The sequence below is a fragment of the Branchiostoma belcheri genome, unplaced genomic scaffold (assembly GCF_001625305.1).
Source record: "Branchiostoma belcheri isolate BF01 breed outbred unplaced genomic scaffold, Haploidv18h27 scaffold59, whole genome shotgun sequence".
NCBI lineage: Eukaryota > Metazoa > Chordata > Leptocardii > Amphioxiformes > Branchiostomatidae > Branchiostoma > Branchiostoma belcheri.
In genome coordinates this window covers 151,529-170,489 of record NW_017804231.1, presented here as the reverse complement: position 1 = coordinate 170,489, position 18,961 = coordinate 151,529, and the positions used below count along the sequence as shown (strand labels likewise).

The 18,961-nt window shown below is 40.3% G+C and overlaps 2 protein-coding genes across 2 annotated transcripts; one reads left to right on the top strand and one right to left on the bottom strand.

The window, feature by feature from the left end:
- Window positions 1–18: 18 nt before the first annotated feature.
- On the bottom strand, window positions 19–16,299 carry LOC109481939 (kinesin-like protein KIF15). The gene is made up of 34 exons (XM_019784557.1): window positions 16,090–16,299; window positions 15,679–15,700; window positions 15,151–15,328; window positions 14,760–14,836; window positions 14,441–14,478; window positions 14,141–14,241; window positions 13,814–13,993; window positions 13,535–13,636; window positions 13,291–13,398; window positions 12,843–12,968; window positions 12,594–12,652; window positions 9,742–9,926; window positions 9,502–9,593; window positions 9,017–9,196; window positions 8,547–8,733; window positions 8,064–8,197; window positions 7,547–7,726; window positions 7,033–7,218; window positions 6,742–6,849; window positions 6,457–6,550; window positions 6,116–6,246; window positions 5,569–5,763; window positions 5,003–5,251; window positions 4,363–4,590; window positions 3,918–4,064; window positions 3,592–3,678; window positions 2,982–3,143; window positions 2,735–2,835; window positions 2,513–2,600; window positions 2,359–2,396; window positions 2,066–2,137; window positions 1,801–1,894; window positions 1,514–1,645; window positions 19–1,030 (listed from the first exon to the last, which is right to left on the bottom strand). The coding sequence occupies exons 1-34, from the start codon at window positions 16,103–16,105 to the stop codon at window positions 872–874; spliced, it is 4,236 nt and encodes a 1,411-aa protein (XP_019640116.1). The 5' UTR covers window positions 16,106–16,299; the 3' UTR covers window positions 19–871.
- Window positions 16,300–16,343: 44 nt separating this feature from the next.
- Window positions 16,344–17,382, top strand: LOC109482102 (uncharacterized protein KIAA1143 homolog). The gene is made up of 3 exons (XM_019784784.1): window positions 16,344–16,546; window positions 16,666–16,816; window positions 16,995–17,382. Exons 1-3 carry the CDS (start codon window positions 16,433–16,435, stop codon window positions 17,189–17,191), a joined length of 462 nt encoding a protein of 153 aa, XP_019640343.1. The 5' UTR covers window positions 16,344–16,432; the 3' UTR covers window positions 17,192–17,382.
- The last annotated feature ends 1,579 nt before the right edge of the window (window positions 17,383–18,961 follow it).

The following is an 18,961-nucleotide window of genomic DNA, read 5'->3' as shown; positions in this document are numbered from 1 at the left end:
AACTAACCTGACTGACCTATAAAAATTACAGTGACCAACTAATCTATGAAATAACATGTCTGGATCCTGTTCATAAAAGGAGTAATTTTTGAAATGGTAAAGTGTACATAGTAAGCACCATTGCCACTCTTTTTTGAAAACCAGCACATTAACCTTTAAGTTAACATTAAAATTCATTGAGAGATGATAATGTCTGATATTCCTGAGAGAGATTTGAGCGAAAATTGATAGGATAAAAAATTTAGAACAAGACATATCACAAGTGTGTGTAAATAAAAAGACAGAACAGTTAGTGGTATGATGATGAGCGACATGCTGAAGAGTATTATTCTGAATTTCAAAGTACATTTTCAAGTGAGGCCAACCTCAATTCATGGAGGAAATGATCCAAGGCTGTGTTTTGTGGACTTGAACCAATTATGGTTCAGCTAAAAGTCATAAGTAATTTTCCATTCATGAACTTGTAAGTTGTGTACCCACACCAGTCATATACAATGTAGTTACAAAGTGTCTTCATCAATAGTCAAACATACCTTGTATGAATCGCAATCTGCCATTACTGTCTACCACTATCTTCATTAATACAGAAACATCAAGCATTTCTTACACCTTATAGATTAGCGTACAACAAAATGTACATTTGCAAAGAAAGACCTTTCTCAGAGTGTGGCACAAATTAGACTTTGGAGACAGGACATGATCTAATTTCTAATTGGATAAGTGCCACCAAATACAGACACATGGTGACAACAGAGACAGAATCAATATATACAAAATGTTCTTGAAGTAGAAGGTCATCGAAATACAAGCCAGTGAGAGGTGTTGTTAGTTACAGACATGGACTGTAGGGGTTGTACCAGAAGTCTGTCTGTCATACGATGACGTTCTGTGGTCCCAGGTGGTGGTTCTCCTTGTTGCGGCCCTGGGTGCCGGCGTCGGCTGACTTGTGTCTGGACCTGCCGGCATCAGCTTCCCGCTGGCTCAGCTGGTTGTTCTTCTGCCACAGTTGCTTTCGCAGCTTGGCGATTTCCTGATCAAACATTTTACAGACTCATTGTTGGGAAGATGTTTAAACTAACTCATTGTAGGCAAGGCTGGCTTGGGAGTGTGTTGGCACCAGGTCTGTATTGGCAAAGTGTTGTTTTTTTTTGCAGCTAATCTTTCCAATCTTTTCTGATAATGACCTATATGAAACCTTTGTTGTGCATTGGGCAAGCGGGTAACACTCAGTCTTAGTACCGTAGGGATCCTGGACAATGTTCAGTGAATTTGATCAGAACATGACTGTAATTACTGATTTTTTCACTGTACTTTTGTGTATGCCTTTTCATACTTACTTCTGTACCGTGAACTTATCATTAGCGTTAACAAATAATTTACCAACTTTCTTTTTCCTGCACCTTTGGCCACCATGGCCACTGTCTCACTTTTTCTCAGACTGTGAACTTCTGCTCCTGTGAACATAACGTGAATTACAGTACTCAATGATTCTATGTTATCTAAGCATACTCACATCCTTTAGTTCATTGTTTTCCTTCTTGATGGCCACGTGGAGCTGGATTTTCTGGTTATGGTTCTGATGACCCACAAGTTTGGTGTTCTCCATCGACAGTTGTTCACATTTCGCTTCAATTTTCTTCAACTCCTACAGAAAGATGTGACAAAATGAATAAAGTAAATCCACCAATACAAGAAACATCACTTTTTTTATAATTGCATGTGAATTATATGGAATAGTCACTGCGAAGCTTGCTAACTGAATGATCCAAATGTTATAAAATAGAAAAATAAAAGACTCACCTTGCCAATCCTGGTCTTTTCCTCCATAGTCTCTTCCAAACATGATCTGAGAGTCTCCTTTTCTTCAAAATGTTTTGCCTCTAGGGACTGTAACCTACAGCATGGAGAGACAATTGTACTTAAAAATGGACAAGTATGATTACTTTAATCAGCTGAAAATACATTTTGCCAATACCAAATCATACAATTTTACAGTCTTGTGTATCTCATTATTACCTGGATGTTTATGTATTTTACAGTTATGTTTTGTATTGTCTCCACCTACCTGACTAGTTCTTCTGCCATCATTGCAGTACTCTCATCCAGTTTGGTCTGTTGTTCCTTAAAGTCATCAAGGCTGCAGGGAGTGGAATACAATAAGGAGGAACAATGTAACAACAAAAAAGGCAAAGTGCCCCACATAACATTAATGTTTGCAAATAGGCTACAGAAATGAGAAAATTATACATTTCTGAAATAGGCTCTTGACATAAGCACAAAAATACAACCCAGGAACACTACTGAGATCATTTGCTGTTAAGTCTGCTACAGTGAACGGTGAAATCAACATTGACTCACTCTTGCTGCAGCTGCATTGTAAGCTGAACTGACTCATCCTGTAACGTAAGGAAAATAACAAAAATACATCAGCAATCACAATTGTGTGCAAGTCGTTTAATACGAAAAGATACAGCTATTATTCTATGACTTGAAGGAGTTTGTGTGATCTTACCTTTGTCTTAATAGCTTCATCCAGAGCTGTTTTCTGACTGGCCATGTTCCTTTTCAGGTTGTCCACCTCAAACTGGTACAAAGCATCCCTGCAGGAAAAAAGCAAACCTGCTGTTGTAAATCTGTTCCTCCGCTGTCCTAGGCTGAACTTTGGACGCTTTTTAGTTTATAGTTTCATATTTCTTTTGATTCTGATTTTCAAATCTGTGTACCACAAACCCACCTCTGCTCTGCTTCTTCCCTGTTGGCCTCCAGTTTATACTCGAGTCCCTGCAGCGTTGTAGCCAGCAGGTCTCTCTCTGCTTTCAAGTTTTCTTTTTCGGTCTGTAAAAAATGTTTAAAAAATGTCAAGAAAGCAAACAACAGAATGTCAATTTCAAGCACCAAAAATCCAATGAAAACGTGAAAAATAAGGGTTTTGCGCAGGTGCAGTACGTTCTGCCGTGGTGTTTTGCTAGTGTAAACTGTACCTTTAGAGCACAGATTTCCTCATTCTTCAGCTTACGAGCAGTCTCGTACTGGTCAAGTTGTGCCATGACTGTGGCCTGGTCAGCGCGCAGCTTGTCCAGTTCCTCGTTCTGTCGGTCAATTAGACCCTTCAGCTCTGTCCGCTCAGGAGTCTCCGGCGAGATCTGAGAACACGACATCATCCATAAAGAACACATCAAATTTTCTTATCCGTAAATAATTTCATCAGTTGATGAACGTTTGAATAGTCAAGTTCTTTTATTCACAACCATTTTTTTGTTCTACATGAGCCGACATTTCCATGATTGTCTGTCATCTTCATCAGGACTAATATGACTCTTAACGGTGCACTGGAGCTCTGATGAAGATGACAGACGGTCATCAAAACATCGGCTCATACACAAAAATGTAAAACAAATGGTTGTGAATAAAGAACTTTGCTATTCAATAAAATTTTCTAATGATTTTCTGCCAACTGATCCCTGTGTAACTGGAGAAGGGTTGACTTTCACATCAGTTTCTTTCCAAAATGTCATCCTATGATTTCATAGTTAAATTTTTTCTTGATCATTGATATGGAGGACAACACTAAGTGGTGAAAGATACACAAACCTCAATGATGGCCTGCTGCTCGACTTCACGTAGCTTCTCTTCAAATTGTCTTTTCATGTCTCTGAGCTCATTGTCTTTGTCAATAAGCTGGAGAAAAAGAAAATACAGAAACATTTTGTTAAAAGATAAGAAAAAAAGCCAAAGCTGTTATTACCATAAAAATTGATTGTGTTACTATAATTCTGTTTGACCAAGTTTGTAAGCAGATTTCAGATGGCTGATGACATAACATTAAAAATGTTAAAAAAATCATGGTTGCTAGACATTTTTTACCAGTAGAATAAACAGTGTCTTCTTAAATCTACGCACTTAATAACTAAGCTTACCAGATTTTGTATCTCCAGCATTTTCCTGGTGGCTTCTTCTGTCTGTGTTTGAGAGGCAGCCAGGTGCTGGTTCTGTTTCTCCAGTTCTTCAGTCAGCTGGGAATACAGCTCTGTAGTGTAGGACAGGTCCTCTCGCAACATGCTGATCTGTAATAATAGATATATACCTGGTCAGATACAGGTTAGGAAATGCTGAATCTAAGTAAGACCTCTTTGGACAACACACCAATCTCATAACATTTTCTATTTAAAAAAACATGCTCGCACCAAGCTTGAAAGCACTTCACTCTATCCTCCATCAGACTGGATTTTCTTTTCTTCTGTCATGCATCAGTCTCAATTTTCATTGCAACCCCAAATGACAACATCATTTCTTGTTATCTCTAACGCTTTGGAGACAAGATACACTGTAAAACTGCCCATGTTCTGAACACCCCTGTCCCACCTCACACTCCTGTGAGCTCTTCTCCCTCTCCACCTGCAGCTGCAGCTCGGTAGTTTCCTGCTGCAGTGCTGCGATGGTCTGCAGGTGTTCCTCCCGGACTGACTCTGCCATCTGGATGGCCTGCACGCGCTCAGCCAGTTCAGACTCGACTGAGGCCAGCTGGCTGGTCTTGTCGTGTACCTGCTGCCTCAGGTCCTGTGCTGTGGACATCAGGTTGGAAAGGGCTTCCTGGGGAGGGGGGCAAACAAGGGGCTAAGATGAAGAACACAGGTGGCAAGGTGGTCTTGTGGTTAGGGTTGTTGACCCAGTGTTGTGCCTTTGGGCAAGATGCTTTACACCTATTTCTTCACTCAACTTGGGAGAAAATGAGTACCTAGCTTTGGTTAGTGCCACCCTCTTGAACAAGACGAAAAACAGAGGCCCTGTGTTTGACGACAGCCATACCTCAAGCACGTTAAAAATTCCACCACACAAAAAGAATAGGGGCCCTTCCCAGTGTGTGTTTTCAACAGTCTGGTCTCAGGGTTGATATCTTGAAAAAGGTGATAGTCACCTGTTACACAATGTGTGGTAAATCTCTATAAATAAAAATATATTGGTCACTTCAGCAGATTTAGACATTCATATGAATGACCTTTACCTTATCCTCAGCTTGGCGCTTCTGTAGTGTCTGTACAGTCCCCTTGGCCTGTTCCAGTTCCTTGCTGACCTGGCACAGTTCAGCCAGCTTGTCCTGGTACTGTGTGACCAGTCCCTCGTGCTGAGCCTTCAGTGTGGCCAGGTCCTGGTTGACCCTGGTCAGCTCCTCCTGTTCTGTCATCTCCTGCTCCAGCCTGGCCTGCAGGGTTTTGTTCTCTGCTCTCTGGTCCTCCAGCTGTTCTGCAAGGGACTGGAGTAAAGCAGAAAATTTGTTCAGTCAAAAATGCCTCTGGGCCAAAAGAGGAGAGAAAAAATACAATAAAAAAAGGCTTCGAAAGTCAAAAAAATTTCAAAGCCAAAAGTGCTTCCACTCAATAGACATCGCGGAAGTGGAAGCAAAAAAAAAGTTCAAAAATTCCCAAGCCAAAAATGCTTCCACCCCTAAGTCATCTAAAAAAAAAACAGGAAAGTTTGGAAAGCTTGGAAAGTCCCAAGATTCCAGAGCCAGAAATGCATCCACCTGAGCATTGCAAAAAAAATGCTATCATTGATTTATAAAGGTCTCACCTGTTTTTCTTTCTCCAGCTGTGCACTGCAGGTCTTCTCCTGGTGCAGCAGCGCCTCCTTCTCCTGCTGCTGATGTTTGAGGAACTGCAGCTCCTGCTGCAGACTGTCCAGCATGTCCTGCAGCTGCATCTTCTCCTCCTCTACATGGTCCATGTCCTGACGGGTCGTCGACAGCTCTCCGCTCAGACCAACAACCTGGAAATCATGGGGGAAAAACTCAGGTATGAAAAAAGTAAAGAACACTGTGAAGAGTAACATTGAAACAATACAACTGTACACATAAGTGAAGTGCCTAATATCGACAAACTTTTGGTCAGATCTCTGACCTTTCTCAAGTTAAAAGGACCCAAAGTCACTCAAGAACTTCTTTCCTGGCGCAGTACTTAAGTTACCCGGTATGTTCAAAGATCAACATGAAAATAAATACTATAAAGTACATGTATAATGTCAGTGAAATGCTTAAAATTCATTTTTAATCTTCAAGATTGTGCAGTTATGATAATCTATATGATTTCCCTTGCTACATGTATCTTGAAATGAAGATTACCTTGGATTCTAACTCTGCCAACTGAGAGTTGTACTTGGCCTGCAGTTCCTCCATTTTCTGCTTGGAGTCGCTGAGTTCACGGTCAGCTGACGACAGCACCACACGGAGGTCTGATACCTCATCAGTCAGCACTGCATCAAGAACAGGAGGGGAAATAACTCTAAATTCACTGTATGCTGTTTGCAAGACAATTTTTCTCATGTCAAAATGTCATAAAAATTAAAATCTCCTTAGCAGGTACTATGACTGTCACAAGAACCCCGCGCTGACAGGAGTGACAGGCCATCAGAAAATATCAAATATAGAGATCCCATAAAACCCCAAGTATCAGTGAAACCTACCTGAGTTATTGTCTGTTAGCTCCTTGAACTGCTCTTGGAGTTTTGCCTCCTCAGTCGTTAGTTGAGACAGTTTGGTCTCCTTGGTTGATAGACGCTAAAGAGTAAAATTTGTTTTCATTAACCATGTCTCCTAATAACAAATTATGTACACCAAAAATCTTATGTATGGAACCAAGTAATTATGGTTTAAGAACTCCTTTTGAGTCATCTACTAGTATTTTTTCCTCTGACCTTTATTTCATTAAATTGCTGCTGTAACTTTGATTAGGTAGCTTAGATACAGACCTGGTTTAGTTGCTCCACCTGGTGTTCATACTTGGCACTGCACTGCTTCAACTTCAGGAGTTCTGTTTCGCGGTTCTCCAGATCACGAGTCAGGCTGTTGTTCACATCCTGAATACGAACAAACACAAAATGAAGGAAACTTCTACTGGCAGTCCCAGATCAGAGATTTAAAAAAAATTAATGTGAAATCAAATAATTATTGTAATTTTTTTCCTCAACAGAAATGTTAACAGTACAAGATATCAAAATTCATAATCAAACAACATTTTTAAAAAATGGTGTGATACTGACCTGTAATTGCCTGATCTCGTCATGTAGAGCCTCGGCACACTGCTGAATCATTTCCGGCGGAGGGAGCACGCTGTCAATGTCCTCGCTTTTTTCCTCACCTGTCTCCCCCTCCAGGTCAAATGGAATAGGCTGCTGGACAACCCTGTTCCTGAGGTGGTACAGGGCCTTCTTACTGGGAGTCAGGTTCTGAGGGGTGGACAGGATACGCAATATTAGAGGTCAAGTTAAATGATTCTGGTGGCTCCAAAACAAATAAAAACATTAGCATACAACGTACATTGAAATACTGGTATCATTTTTCATTAAATTCCATTGGTTAATCACAGAGGTTGCTGGTATAGAAACTATAAGAAGAAGCAAAAGTGTTAAAAGCTAGATACATTATGCTATTCCAAAAATGAAGTGCACAAAGGCACAAAAATATCAATGACAAAATATTAATGATGAGAAATCTGTAGTCACCCAGAACATGGAACATAACAGAAAGTGATATGACCTTGAAACCCTGACTGACCTTGATGGTTTCCATGTGAATGTCGTTCAAGGTGGTCCTGTTGATCCTGTTGCGGACCTGACAGGCCTCCAGAACCTTCTCCAGCTCCTGGGTAGACGTCTTGTAGGAGGCCAGCTCAGACTCCAACTCCAGCTTCTGTTTCTCCCAGGACCCTTCCATCTGATGAAGGTTCTCCTTAGTCTACAAAAAGAAAACAAAAGAAGAAAGAAATTGTTCTTGAAATTTTCCTTCATCATTCTTTGATTCACAATTTTTCCGTGGCCAAATATTTTGCCAACTTTCTTTTAGCTGCACCTGCCGCCACTGCAAACATATAGTTCTGCGAACATGTCCATTTTTCTGAGACTGCAAACTTTTACTACTGTGAACCTACAGTGAATTACAGTTGTTCAACAGAAACCATGGAATACTGTAAATGTCTTCTTTCAACTTTATATTGCAAACTCCTCCTTTTTCCAAGTACAACAAAATTTAAAAAGCAAACTTAAAACAGTTTACAGTGAGCACCAACTCTTACCATATCCAACTCCTCCTGCAGTTTCTGCACCTTTGACTTCAGTTTCTCCACAGTTGCCGCGGAAACGGTGTCCGCAGCAAGCGGAGTGCCTGCAGCAGTCAGGCTGGTTCTGCGGTCCACTGCAGGGGCACCTCCTGAAAAACAAGATTCCCACATTCACATTCTTTACTACTTCCCAAAGGATCAATGTATAATGGACTAAAAAAACAACACACATATCATATCTGTAACAGTGCATCCAAAGCAATTTCAGGACAACAAGACAAAGATATTTTGGATGAGGAAATCTGTCTATCATTGACAATAATTACTGCCATTTCTTAACACATTTCCGTCACCATTTCATACTTGAAGCATTTGAAATAGCCCCAACAAGCATAAGGAATAGTTTGATTGATTTTAAATCCAGTTTTGCCACCTTGAAATTACACTGGATGCCTTCAACATGATAAACAAAGTTGCAGATTTTTTTCTAACACTGACCATCGTCCTTTGCCATGAGTTCCTTGAAGCTGTTCTCCAGCTCCATGACCTGCTGTGCGCTGTAGGCCTTGTTACTCAGGTACTCCGGGGTGCGCAGCTCCTTCAGCTTCTTCCTCAGCCCGTGGTTCTCCATGGCCAGACGGGTCACCTCAGGGTGATGGTTCACCTGATCTTTCAGAAGCTCGATCTGAGAAGGCAGCATTGGAGTTAACAAACAGGGGGAATGAACAAGTTATAGCTCATAAAATAGTTTTCTATCATATATAAATTAAAACCTTACTGTCTAGTGTTACTTAAAAAAATTACATTTCACAGGCATTGGTTTCAAGATGGATTAAGATATGCACACACCCCTGAATTGACTCAAACTTTCTCGCTCTGTAACCAGTGCTTTGGACAACTAAAAGGATCTGCCCCTGAGGCATTGCCAAAATCTGTTGCTGGACTTCTGAAGAGAGAACCCTGCCCACCTCCTGCCGAAGGTCTCTGATGATCTGGTCCTTCTCAGTGTCTCCCAGAGCTCCTGCCCCGCCCTTCTCCAGACAGCTGATGTGGCTTTCTCGCAGCTTGATGATCATCTTACTGGACTGGACAAACTTCTCCTTCTTCTTACACAGGTCTTCAAGCTGATGGATCTTGTCTTCCTTTGCCTGCAATACATAAGTAGTGACTACATGTATTTTGTGGGAGCCATCCTTCCCTTGGCCAGGACGGGGGTCGATACAGACTTCTAATGAACTTTGACCCAGTCCTGACAAACTTTGACCTAATCACGTCTGAAGCTCTTGGGTCATATGGCTGATAAAGACCCAGAAATAAGGTCAAAAATTAAGTGGTGAATCAAGATCTTGTGAGTTGGAGAACAGTTTCAATACGTAATCATATATAATTTACCATCCTTGATGAACTTTCATGCCATGTAACTGTAAGGACAAGTTCAAACTGCATTATTTACCTTCTGTTCTTCTTCAGCCTTGTTTCTAAGGAACATCGCATCACAGAACCATTTCTTGTACTTGCTGTCCACAGCACCACCATCCCCTTGAGCTCAATACAATGAGAATAAACATGAAATGCATCAGAGGAATTTGTCAGTAAATATACGGAATAGTACATTTGTACTAAATATGTAAACCTTTCTGGCTTCAAGCATCTGAAAAGTGCTTTGTTTTTTTGCAAATATAAACTCATTTACCTGATCCCCCTAAATGTTGTGGTACACCCCCCGCCTTGTAGTCTGCCAGCTCTTCTTTAAGTTTCTTGATCTCAGCTTGTAGCTGGGAGACATTACCGTGCAGGTCTTCATTTACAACTGCCTTGTTCTTGATCATCTTTGCCCGACGAGCAAAGTTCAGAGTCGACAAGGTTTCTCCAAAACACCTGAAAATACAGTATCAAAACTTAACACTATACTACAAGGGGAGTGGTGCTAAGTAGTATAATCTAAAGAAGTACAGTCAACACCTGAAACTGAGACTTTTGGCTGAGACTTTTACAACTGTACATCTTACACTCATAAGGTATCATATTGGTTGGTTTGGACAAAGTTGGAGAGAAGTAAGTCGTAAAAGAGGTCTATAAAGAAGAAATGTACAAGTCTTCAAAGAGTTTTTTTATTACAACTCAACAGTCAAGTCTAAAAAAACATCCCAATACTAGAGCCAACATATAGGAGTACGCAGCTGTATAGTATGGGCCGTTATACACATGACATTGTAATTTGTATGGCATTATATTCCAGCAGCTAGACTCTCCCAGGGAGTCCAAGTAATTAGACAAATTGCTTCCTGGATTAGATTTTACCTCAAAAACAATTTACAACAGTAATACATAATCTCTGTCTGTATGGCTCAACCTGGTAGTGTGGCAGGTCTAATATTTTGTGTCAAGATATCGATTCAAATTTAGTCAGCCTGAGTCAAAAACTAGGAAGGGTCATGGGCCAGAGTGTAATTCTGACACAATATTCAGGTACTAGATCCATTTCTCAGCCATGACTACTTCAAAGCATTAGGGCAGAACATTAGATTGACCTGTGACCTTTATACTGCTTTCATTGTGCTTGCTTGTGCATTTCTACTGCAACCCAGAATCTAATTATAATAACTGCGAATAAATATTGCTTCTGATAACAGCAGCCATTTTGTTTATTATATTGCTCAGTTCTGTTTGTCAAACAGTCAGTCACATGACTGGTGCGAACCTTGTTCTATTTACTCCTGAGCCATTGTTTACAGTAAGTGACAGTAACCTGACACCAGGTGACGCTAAACACAATAGGTCTATTTACATACAGTGGCGTGACAATATCTGCAGCTATTGTATTGATCGGAAAGTATATGTGCAGCAGGTCATTTCCCAAGACAAGCCACAACTTGTACATGTCAGTGGCTAATAGCCTGAATCTCAGGTATTACAGAAAAGGGTAAGGTGTTCACTGGTAACCACCATTGTACTGTAGGTACTAATTATAGTGATCTGTGTCATGGTCCCATGACCACTGTGCCTGAAGGCAAATTTGGAACTGAATTCGAAGACATTCAAGCAGGTATGTATACGCATGTTATACTTGTTTATTGTACAGAAGTGTTTGGATCTAACTTACTTATTTTTCACTTTCAGCACAGATAAATTTGTTTTCAGTATGTTTACCTCAGTCTGTAATAACAGACTAGAAAGCTAATTCCTTGGGACAACTATAATTGACTTCACTTGTCATTATATGCACCGGGTTGGTGGAAAAGGCAGTCCAGTCTATATGCACGGACGAGCCAGTGGCAGGAAGGAAGGAGATTGACTAAAGTTGTAAACAAGATTATGTTAACTTCCTCTGTTTCTGTTGTTTACAGATGGGAAACAACTCCAGAAAGCCAGAAGATACTTCTGAAGCCAATGAACATACCTTGAAGTTAAACTATCAAAAATGGCCCTGCAACCAAACCCAGCATACCAGGCAGAACATGTTTTGCCTAAGGTTCTTGTCCCAAAGGCTACTAAAGGCAGCAAGAAGAAGGCAGGTGAGAGCAGCGAGGATGTTGTGCGAGAACTGAACGAGGCACTGATGCAAACTTCCATCACAGAACATGGCCGGCATCCCTACAGGTACGGCATCGCTTCTGTCAACTTCAAGGGAGACACAAAGGGCGCCGGGAATGCAAATTTGCGTAAGCTTCTTCTCAGTCAGCTTCAGGGACAGACACACGTTTCTATTGTTTTCGTGCAAGAGTGTCCATGGGCAGATGCCACAACACAGCTTCAACTCGGGAAGAAGTTTTCCTACAAAGGAGTCGTCAATGAAGCAGGGATTCTCTGGGATAGTGAGTTGTTTGACGTGGAACGCTTAGACTCGTACAGGATAATTGGAGACAAGTACCCAAATCTGATGCAGCACCGCGGACGAACATGCATTTGTAAGTTCACACCTAAACCTGTGCCTGAACAGCATACAGCAAGTAGCAACATTGCATTAGAGAGGACGGCAAATGTGTCAGACTTTATAGCTATCTCCTGGCATGGACCACACAAGTGTATTGATGCAGAAAAGCAGCTGATATTCCGAGATCTCCTCAACTTTGTTCAGACACTTGCAGAAGGGAGGAACGGCCAGACTGCATGTATCATTGGTGGAGACTTCAACTTCAGTATTGACAAGGCACATGGGAATATGGACAGTTTTCCTGGACTGACTGTCGCTGCCTCATATGGATCAGAAACAATCGACTACTTCATATTCACCTCTGACTTAATTAATGTCCTACATGCTCAGCAATTATCGTTAAATTATGACACTGGTAGTGTGTACACAACCCAGGACAGAGACAGGGCCAGAGCAGAGGCATGTAAGACAGCGTCCAACAAGATCATTGACCACAGGCCAATCTTTGCCGTACTGGACCTGGGGAGCCCATCACCATTTTCATCTCCACGCAAGAGTAAAGCCACGCAAAACTCAAGATAACTTCAAATCAAGACCAGTGAAGTTTGAATATCACAGTCATGTTCAACATTAATAAATAACAACAAGACAAACATTGATAAATAACTTACTTGGAGCCTGGATGGACGTTGGCAATGATGTAGGTTTTTGCATTGCCTCCTAGAGAATCCTGTAAGCAAAATCATGATCAGACCATGAAACTTGTGATTTTCAGATATCTAGAACTATGATATGATAGAAACTTATCTAAATCTATGCACATATATTTTTAAAAATTGGACACAATTTTTTCTCACATATATACATGTACACATGTATGTGCTAGCAAAACACAGGTACCAAAGAAGTACGCTACCTACCCTGAGAAGGAAGGAGAGTTTGGAGTCCCTGTATGGGACATGACGAGTCTTCCCATGGGCGATGTCTACTAAGGCCATGATCACATTCCCCAGAGCACTGAGGGACTTGTTGATACTGCCAGCTTCCTGTAGATCATCAAAGATCACACAAAGTCAAAGATACGGAAAAATTAACTGCAATATTTTCAAACCAAAGCTCACATTAAGTGTGAGAGATCAATAGGCAAAATGCAGGTGACAGTTGGGTGATTTGCCTAATGATAATTATAGATGTCTTTAAATAATTTGCCTGTATATGATGTAAAGAAAAACAGCGATTGCTCCTATTCAGAATGCACACATAGGAACCATGGACTCCCATAATGTAAACTAAACTTCCCTTTCATTTGACTGAGAACTCAAGCTACAAGAGGCATGATTTAACCAGGCAAATCTCCTCCTCACACACCTTGAGCCGGACTCCTGCAGTATGTGTGTCCTTCTGTCTCTCACTCCCGGCCAGATCCACCAGGTTCAGCTGGGAACACCGGATGTTCATCACTCCGCCTTTCTTCTCCTGCAATTATGACAAACACGGAGAGCTTTATAAGGAGGTATTTGTAGAACGTAGAACCTTGACATGACAGGAAAGGACTTTGGTGAGAAATAGCTGAAGATTAAGAGATAAACAGAAGAAGAAAGACTGACAATACCTTGGACTCTATAGTGAGAGTGAAGACAGCATGGCTCCTAGATGACTCCCTGTTCATGGAAGTGGAGGCAACTCTGCGATTCACCCATCCTGCAGACAGCACCTGGAATAATACATGTGTATACCTACTGTTGGAGACCAATAACAAAAATAAAATTGAACCATATTGGCATAATAGAAATGAAATGCACTTGAGTATAGACTCAAAATGAGGTCAAAATGCTCAAGTATAGATAAGCATTCCCCAGGTTTTTGAATAGTCAGTATCCTTTGTCTTTACCTGATGGGCCTCTACTGCACTGGTGACATTCTGCTCAATCAGTCCGTCCACAAACACTCCCTTCTTGATGTTCTCTCGCAGGTGCAGACCAGTGGACGCCGTGTCCAGCAGGTCAAAAATCTGCTCGTTGTAGATCTCCAGGAACGAACATCTTGTCACAAACTCCACAGCATCTCCACGCTGTGGACAGACATTGAAAAACTCTCTTGATTCATCTATCAAGAAAAAAGCTGATTATTTCTCATACACAATGAAGACATACTGGTTAGCTCTTGAGACTTTGCTAACTAATATACTAACTTACAATACAACAGAACAATAGCTGACCTTTTCTTGCTCCCTGCTTATCAAGTTGAAGAGATACTCAAAGCTGCGAGGAATCACACCACGTAACTCATGCCGGAAATCATCACCATCCTCCAGTGGGCCTAGAATTACAGGAAAATCAGCAAAACTTCTCTCAGTATTCTGGGCAAACTTTTAACATTGTATCTACTCTCAAAAGATCTACTATTACTAGGCAAAGGCAGCTAAAGAAAAGCAGAAAATTTGCTATATATGGAGGGGTACTGGAAAAAGTAACATGCAGCTTTATACTATATTATAGGCGTGAAAATGTAGACATACCCAACATGGTGAAAGTCTTTCCTGATCCTGTCTGGCCACTGAAAAGATGACAAGTTATAGTTATAGAGAATATGTGTCTTACAACTTCATTGTGAGTAGTCAAAAATTGTATTGAGTAATATAATACTATCTAGTTGACTATAAAGCTTACAGAATATTGAAACATGTACAAGAGTCTTACTCCATGGGAGAATAATCAAGCACTTGACTAAGTTTTACTTGGAGTTGGACATCTTTGTTGGGTTTTGATACATACATCTCTGTAAACATATAGACATAGGAATTATGACCATTATATTTTCAGAAAAACCCTGCTTACTACGCAAATATTGTTCCATTGTAGCCACCAACACAGCTTTCGATTATTTTCCTTCCCACTGCACCAAACACTGCTTCCTGGTTTGAACAAAGAAAAAAAGTCATGTCAGACATCAGTTACAAAGGTACATGTACTACTAGTACTACTGGATATCGGAATCTTTCACAGGTATACATGTATTTTGAACAATTTTTAAAGCCTCCTTGCTACAACTACAACTACAAGTGTGTATGTGTGTTTGCATGAATGTGTGTGTGTAGGTGCACATGAGTGTACATGTGTTTATGTGTGTGTACATGTATGACACTGAGTTTTTTTTCTGTTTCAAGCAAATATGATCATAAAATGGATCCTTCAATCGCAATAGCCTCTTTTTTTTGAATTCCCTGACCTGTGTTGTATTGATGTCAGCCACATGGTCAAACGTGTATCTCCTGGGGTCAGGCTTACAGTCCATCACAATGACATTAGGGGCCTGCACCGCCAGGCACATGCTCTGCTCGTAACTGTCCTCCGCTTCATCTGGCGGCCGAACACGGACATACACCTTGATCGAGTCTTCTTCAGTACTGAAAGGTTGAAATCACACAGGTAAGTACATGTACAAGAAATGATAGCGGTGGCAACTCAGGAAGCACCTTTTATGAATTTCTATGTACAAAGTCCATAGTGCATAGAAATTCATAAAAGTAAAAACTTAGTAAAAGCGGCTTCCTGCATCGTCACGGCTGAAGAGAATTATGATAAAATGCTGGCCAGACGGCTTTCTGGCCTTCTGCAAACTACACCAAAAGTGAGGTGTGAAATACCCACATGACTTGTAACTTTGAAACATTTTGATATTGTAGAAAAATATATAAAAACTTCAAAGTCTTGCAATATGGCAAGTTAAAAAACAGGGTTGAGAATATCATACTACCTTGTCACTCCTGCCTTGCTATCTGTGAAGGAAAATAAAACAGGTTAGCTATGTCAGAAATATCATGGTATGAAAGGTATTGTATACTACAGTACATGAATCATTCTCTTGCAAATAGTCTTTGTCGCTCTTTCTACAAAAATATTATGTTTTTCAACTGACATCATCTGTCAGTTTGCAGAAAAATGACTTTACTCCATATTGCACGTACGATTTGCACATTTTGCACATTTGCTTGCAACAAGAACTTTAATACACACCACGAAATATGTAGACTGGGAGAATGTCATGTCGCCTCAAAAAGCACAAAAAGGGTATTTTTATGCCCCAAATTAACCATGATTTTCCACAGGATCCTTCCCAGCAGTAGCACTAACGAGCCAAGATCCGTGCATTTTTGTTCGTTCTTACCTGTTGTCGGCGCCATAATTCGCTCCTTATACGCCTTCTACTGCACACCAACACTTGAAAGTAACCTTGCTTGAACTGTAGTCCAGACAAAACATAAAATCAAAGACTAAAACAACGTTAGAGACTACCAAAATACGCTCTCCACACGTAGCAAGAAAACTTGAACAATGGCGGGTTGCCTACTTTGCCCCTCACGTGATTAAATCCTTCGCTATGATTGGCTGAATTGAAATTTGAAATCATGTCACGTGATATCTCTGACCTCTGACCCAAATGTAGCTTCTTTCCAGGTTTCTGCAAGATTCTCGTTGTTTCTCGGCTATTTTGCAGCTTTTAGGAAGCCATGGCTGGACGCGGACGCCACGGGGTGTCATTTTCCAAACCCTCGGAACCGAGCTTCATAAAACAGTTCAAGGAACGCGTAGGATACAAGGAGGGGCCAGACATCAACACAAAAGTGTGTAACCCCCCTCCCCCATAACTTGTAAATATTTGTTACTACATGTATCTCTGTGTAACTTGCTTTTCAATTTGAAGCTCCTTGGTTCAGCTAATGCAACGCTATCTTGTTATTAGAGAGCAGAAGAGAAACCACCAGAAGAAGAGGAGGAAGAGGCAAGGGATGACAGAGACGATGAGAAGCCAACAGTTGTGGTCTTGAGGAAAGGAGATCTCACTCAGGAGGAGGCTGACAGATGGGAGGAGGAAAAGGAAAAGAAGGATGAAGGTGAGATAAAACCCTGGCAGATGTCTGAGTTGAAACTTGGTTTGCATCATTGTAACTTCTTGTTGCTTATGTTTTTATAATAAATAGATCTTGTGTAATTTGTGAGTTTTGCTAAGTACATGTACACAAGTGTAGACCAATTAATAATACATTTCTTGCACTTTTTATATCTTCATAGAAACAGCAATAGCAGAAGGGAGAATCACATTCAAGAAGCCAGTAAAGAGATCAGCCGAGGAGAAGACAGACTTAAATGCCAGCACATCAACAAAGAAGAGGAAAGACGACAAACCTGACAAAAAGAGTAAAATGAAGAAAGTGAAAAATTCTAGTTTGTTATCTTTTGGAGATGATGAGGAGGAAGAGGATGGTTGATGGACGTACATTGTACTGATTGGTAGATAATTGGTGTTGCCATGGTAACTTGTGCTATACAAACAATTAAACCAAGGCTGCTGTAGATAAAGGTGCATGTTTCGATGTTTTCTTATGGTCTATTGATGTACATTGTACCCCGTGTTGTGAATCATAATAAAAATCTCCACATGAAGAGGCTTATCATGATTTGTTAGACTTCTTAATTTACTGCAAACAGTAGAAAACAGATGATGCCCAGCTGCAAACTTTCTAGGTCATTGAATTGTATGTGTGTTAATGTTATTTCTCCAGACTTGAGAACGAGCTATAGTACAGTATGTCTGGTATACACAGCTGTGTATACATGTGCATGTACTTTGGTTTCTTTCTCTTTTATGGTTTCTTTCTCTTTTACGTTTCTTGTGAATCTTTGATACAGTCTGGGTCAGCAAGGATGGCACCCAGACTATCTCTGAGACGGGTCTGCATTTTTCTATATCTTCAAAAAGTGACAAGAACAGCAAAAAAAATCACGGGAAACGGCATCATTGTTACCATAATTCAATGTAGTCTTTATTTGCTTACAATAATCACCTAGAAAAGTCTGAGAGAAAGACTTGTGGACCCCTGATAAAGGGGTCAGTATCCCTGCATTGATTGTTATCTAATTACACATGTAAAAGGTCTATACAAGCAAATTTGCACCCTTCTTTACACAATTTTTGCACAACAATGTAGGATGCAAAATGTACAGATCCAACACTTCCATCCAATGTTTCCATTGCAATAAGTCTAAAAATCTTATACTATACAAAGTTAAGGTACTTATCAGTGAATGTTTCCTAACTATGTACTGCAGCCAGATAACTACTTAACAAGTGCACAGAATCAGTTAGTCTAACATTCTTTTGATTGTACAGCTATGTGTAAAAAACTTCCTTTGGCCAGGTCATGTCAATCTATGAATGTCACCACCTTCATGTTTGAATTAGTCACTGTTTGTGAAGGGAATAACATTCTGTCAGATAATCATACAGTTGAAGTGTAAAAAATCAAAACTTTGTTCTGAACTTGAATTGCTGAAATTGAAATACTTCAAGATCCAAGGCTCCATTTCAAATGTGTTACACTTAAACATTTAATTCATGAATTGAATTGGCCAACACAAGCAAAGAAGTTTCCGACTCTAGATCTGGGTGTATACCATAAAGAACAAGTGATAAACATTACTGGGAATTTTAAAAAATGTGGCAAGTATATCTATAAATACCTACAGATACTGATGAAATATGATGAGTCGTGTGTATACTTAAATGTTCGATGTAATACAAAACTATAACATGAGGTTTAAAAACAAGGAAAGGTTCCCTTGGCACAAATATCTAGAAACCCTGAAACTGTTTTATTACTGTGTTGGTTTATAGTTCAGTCCGTATCGAGCTGAGGTAGACCAAGACCCAAGGGCAACACAGCTACAACAGAGGACTAAAGATACTGATAAAATCATGGCAAACTTCCAACAATTACACATGTATCATGGGCACATGGAAATGATTCAAAAGTCTTAAATCACAACCAGTCCTGCTTTAAATTTCCTATCAATGCCATTTCATTTACTTGTACAGAATAACAGAATCAGTGTTTTCAGATGCTTGTGGGAGGCAATTTCATCATGTGCAGAAATGCGTGGATATATGAACGTAAAGCACCACTATAGTATGGCAATAGGTGGAAGCAAAACAATGTAAATCTCACAAATTGATACACATACAACAAAATTAATTACTG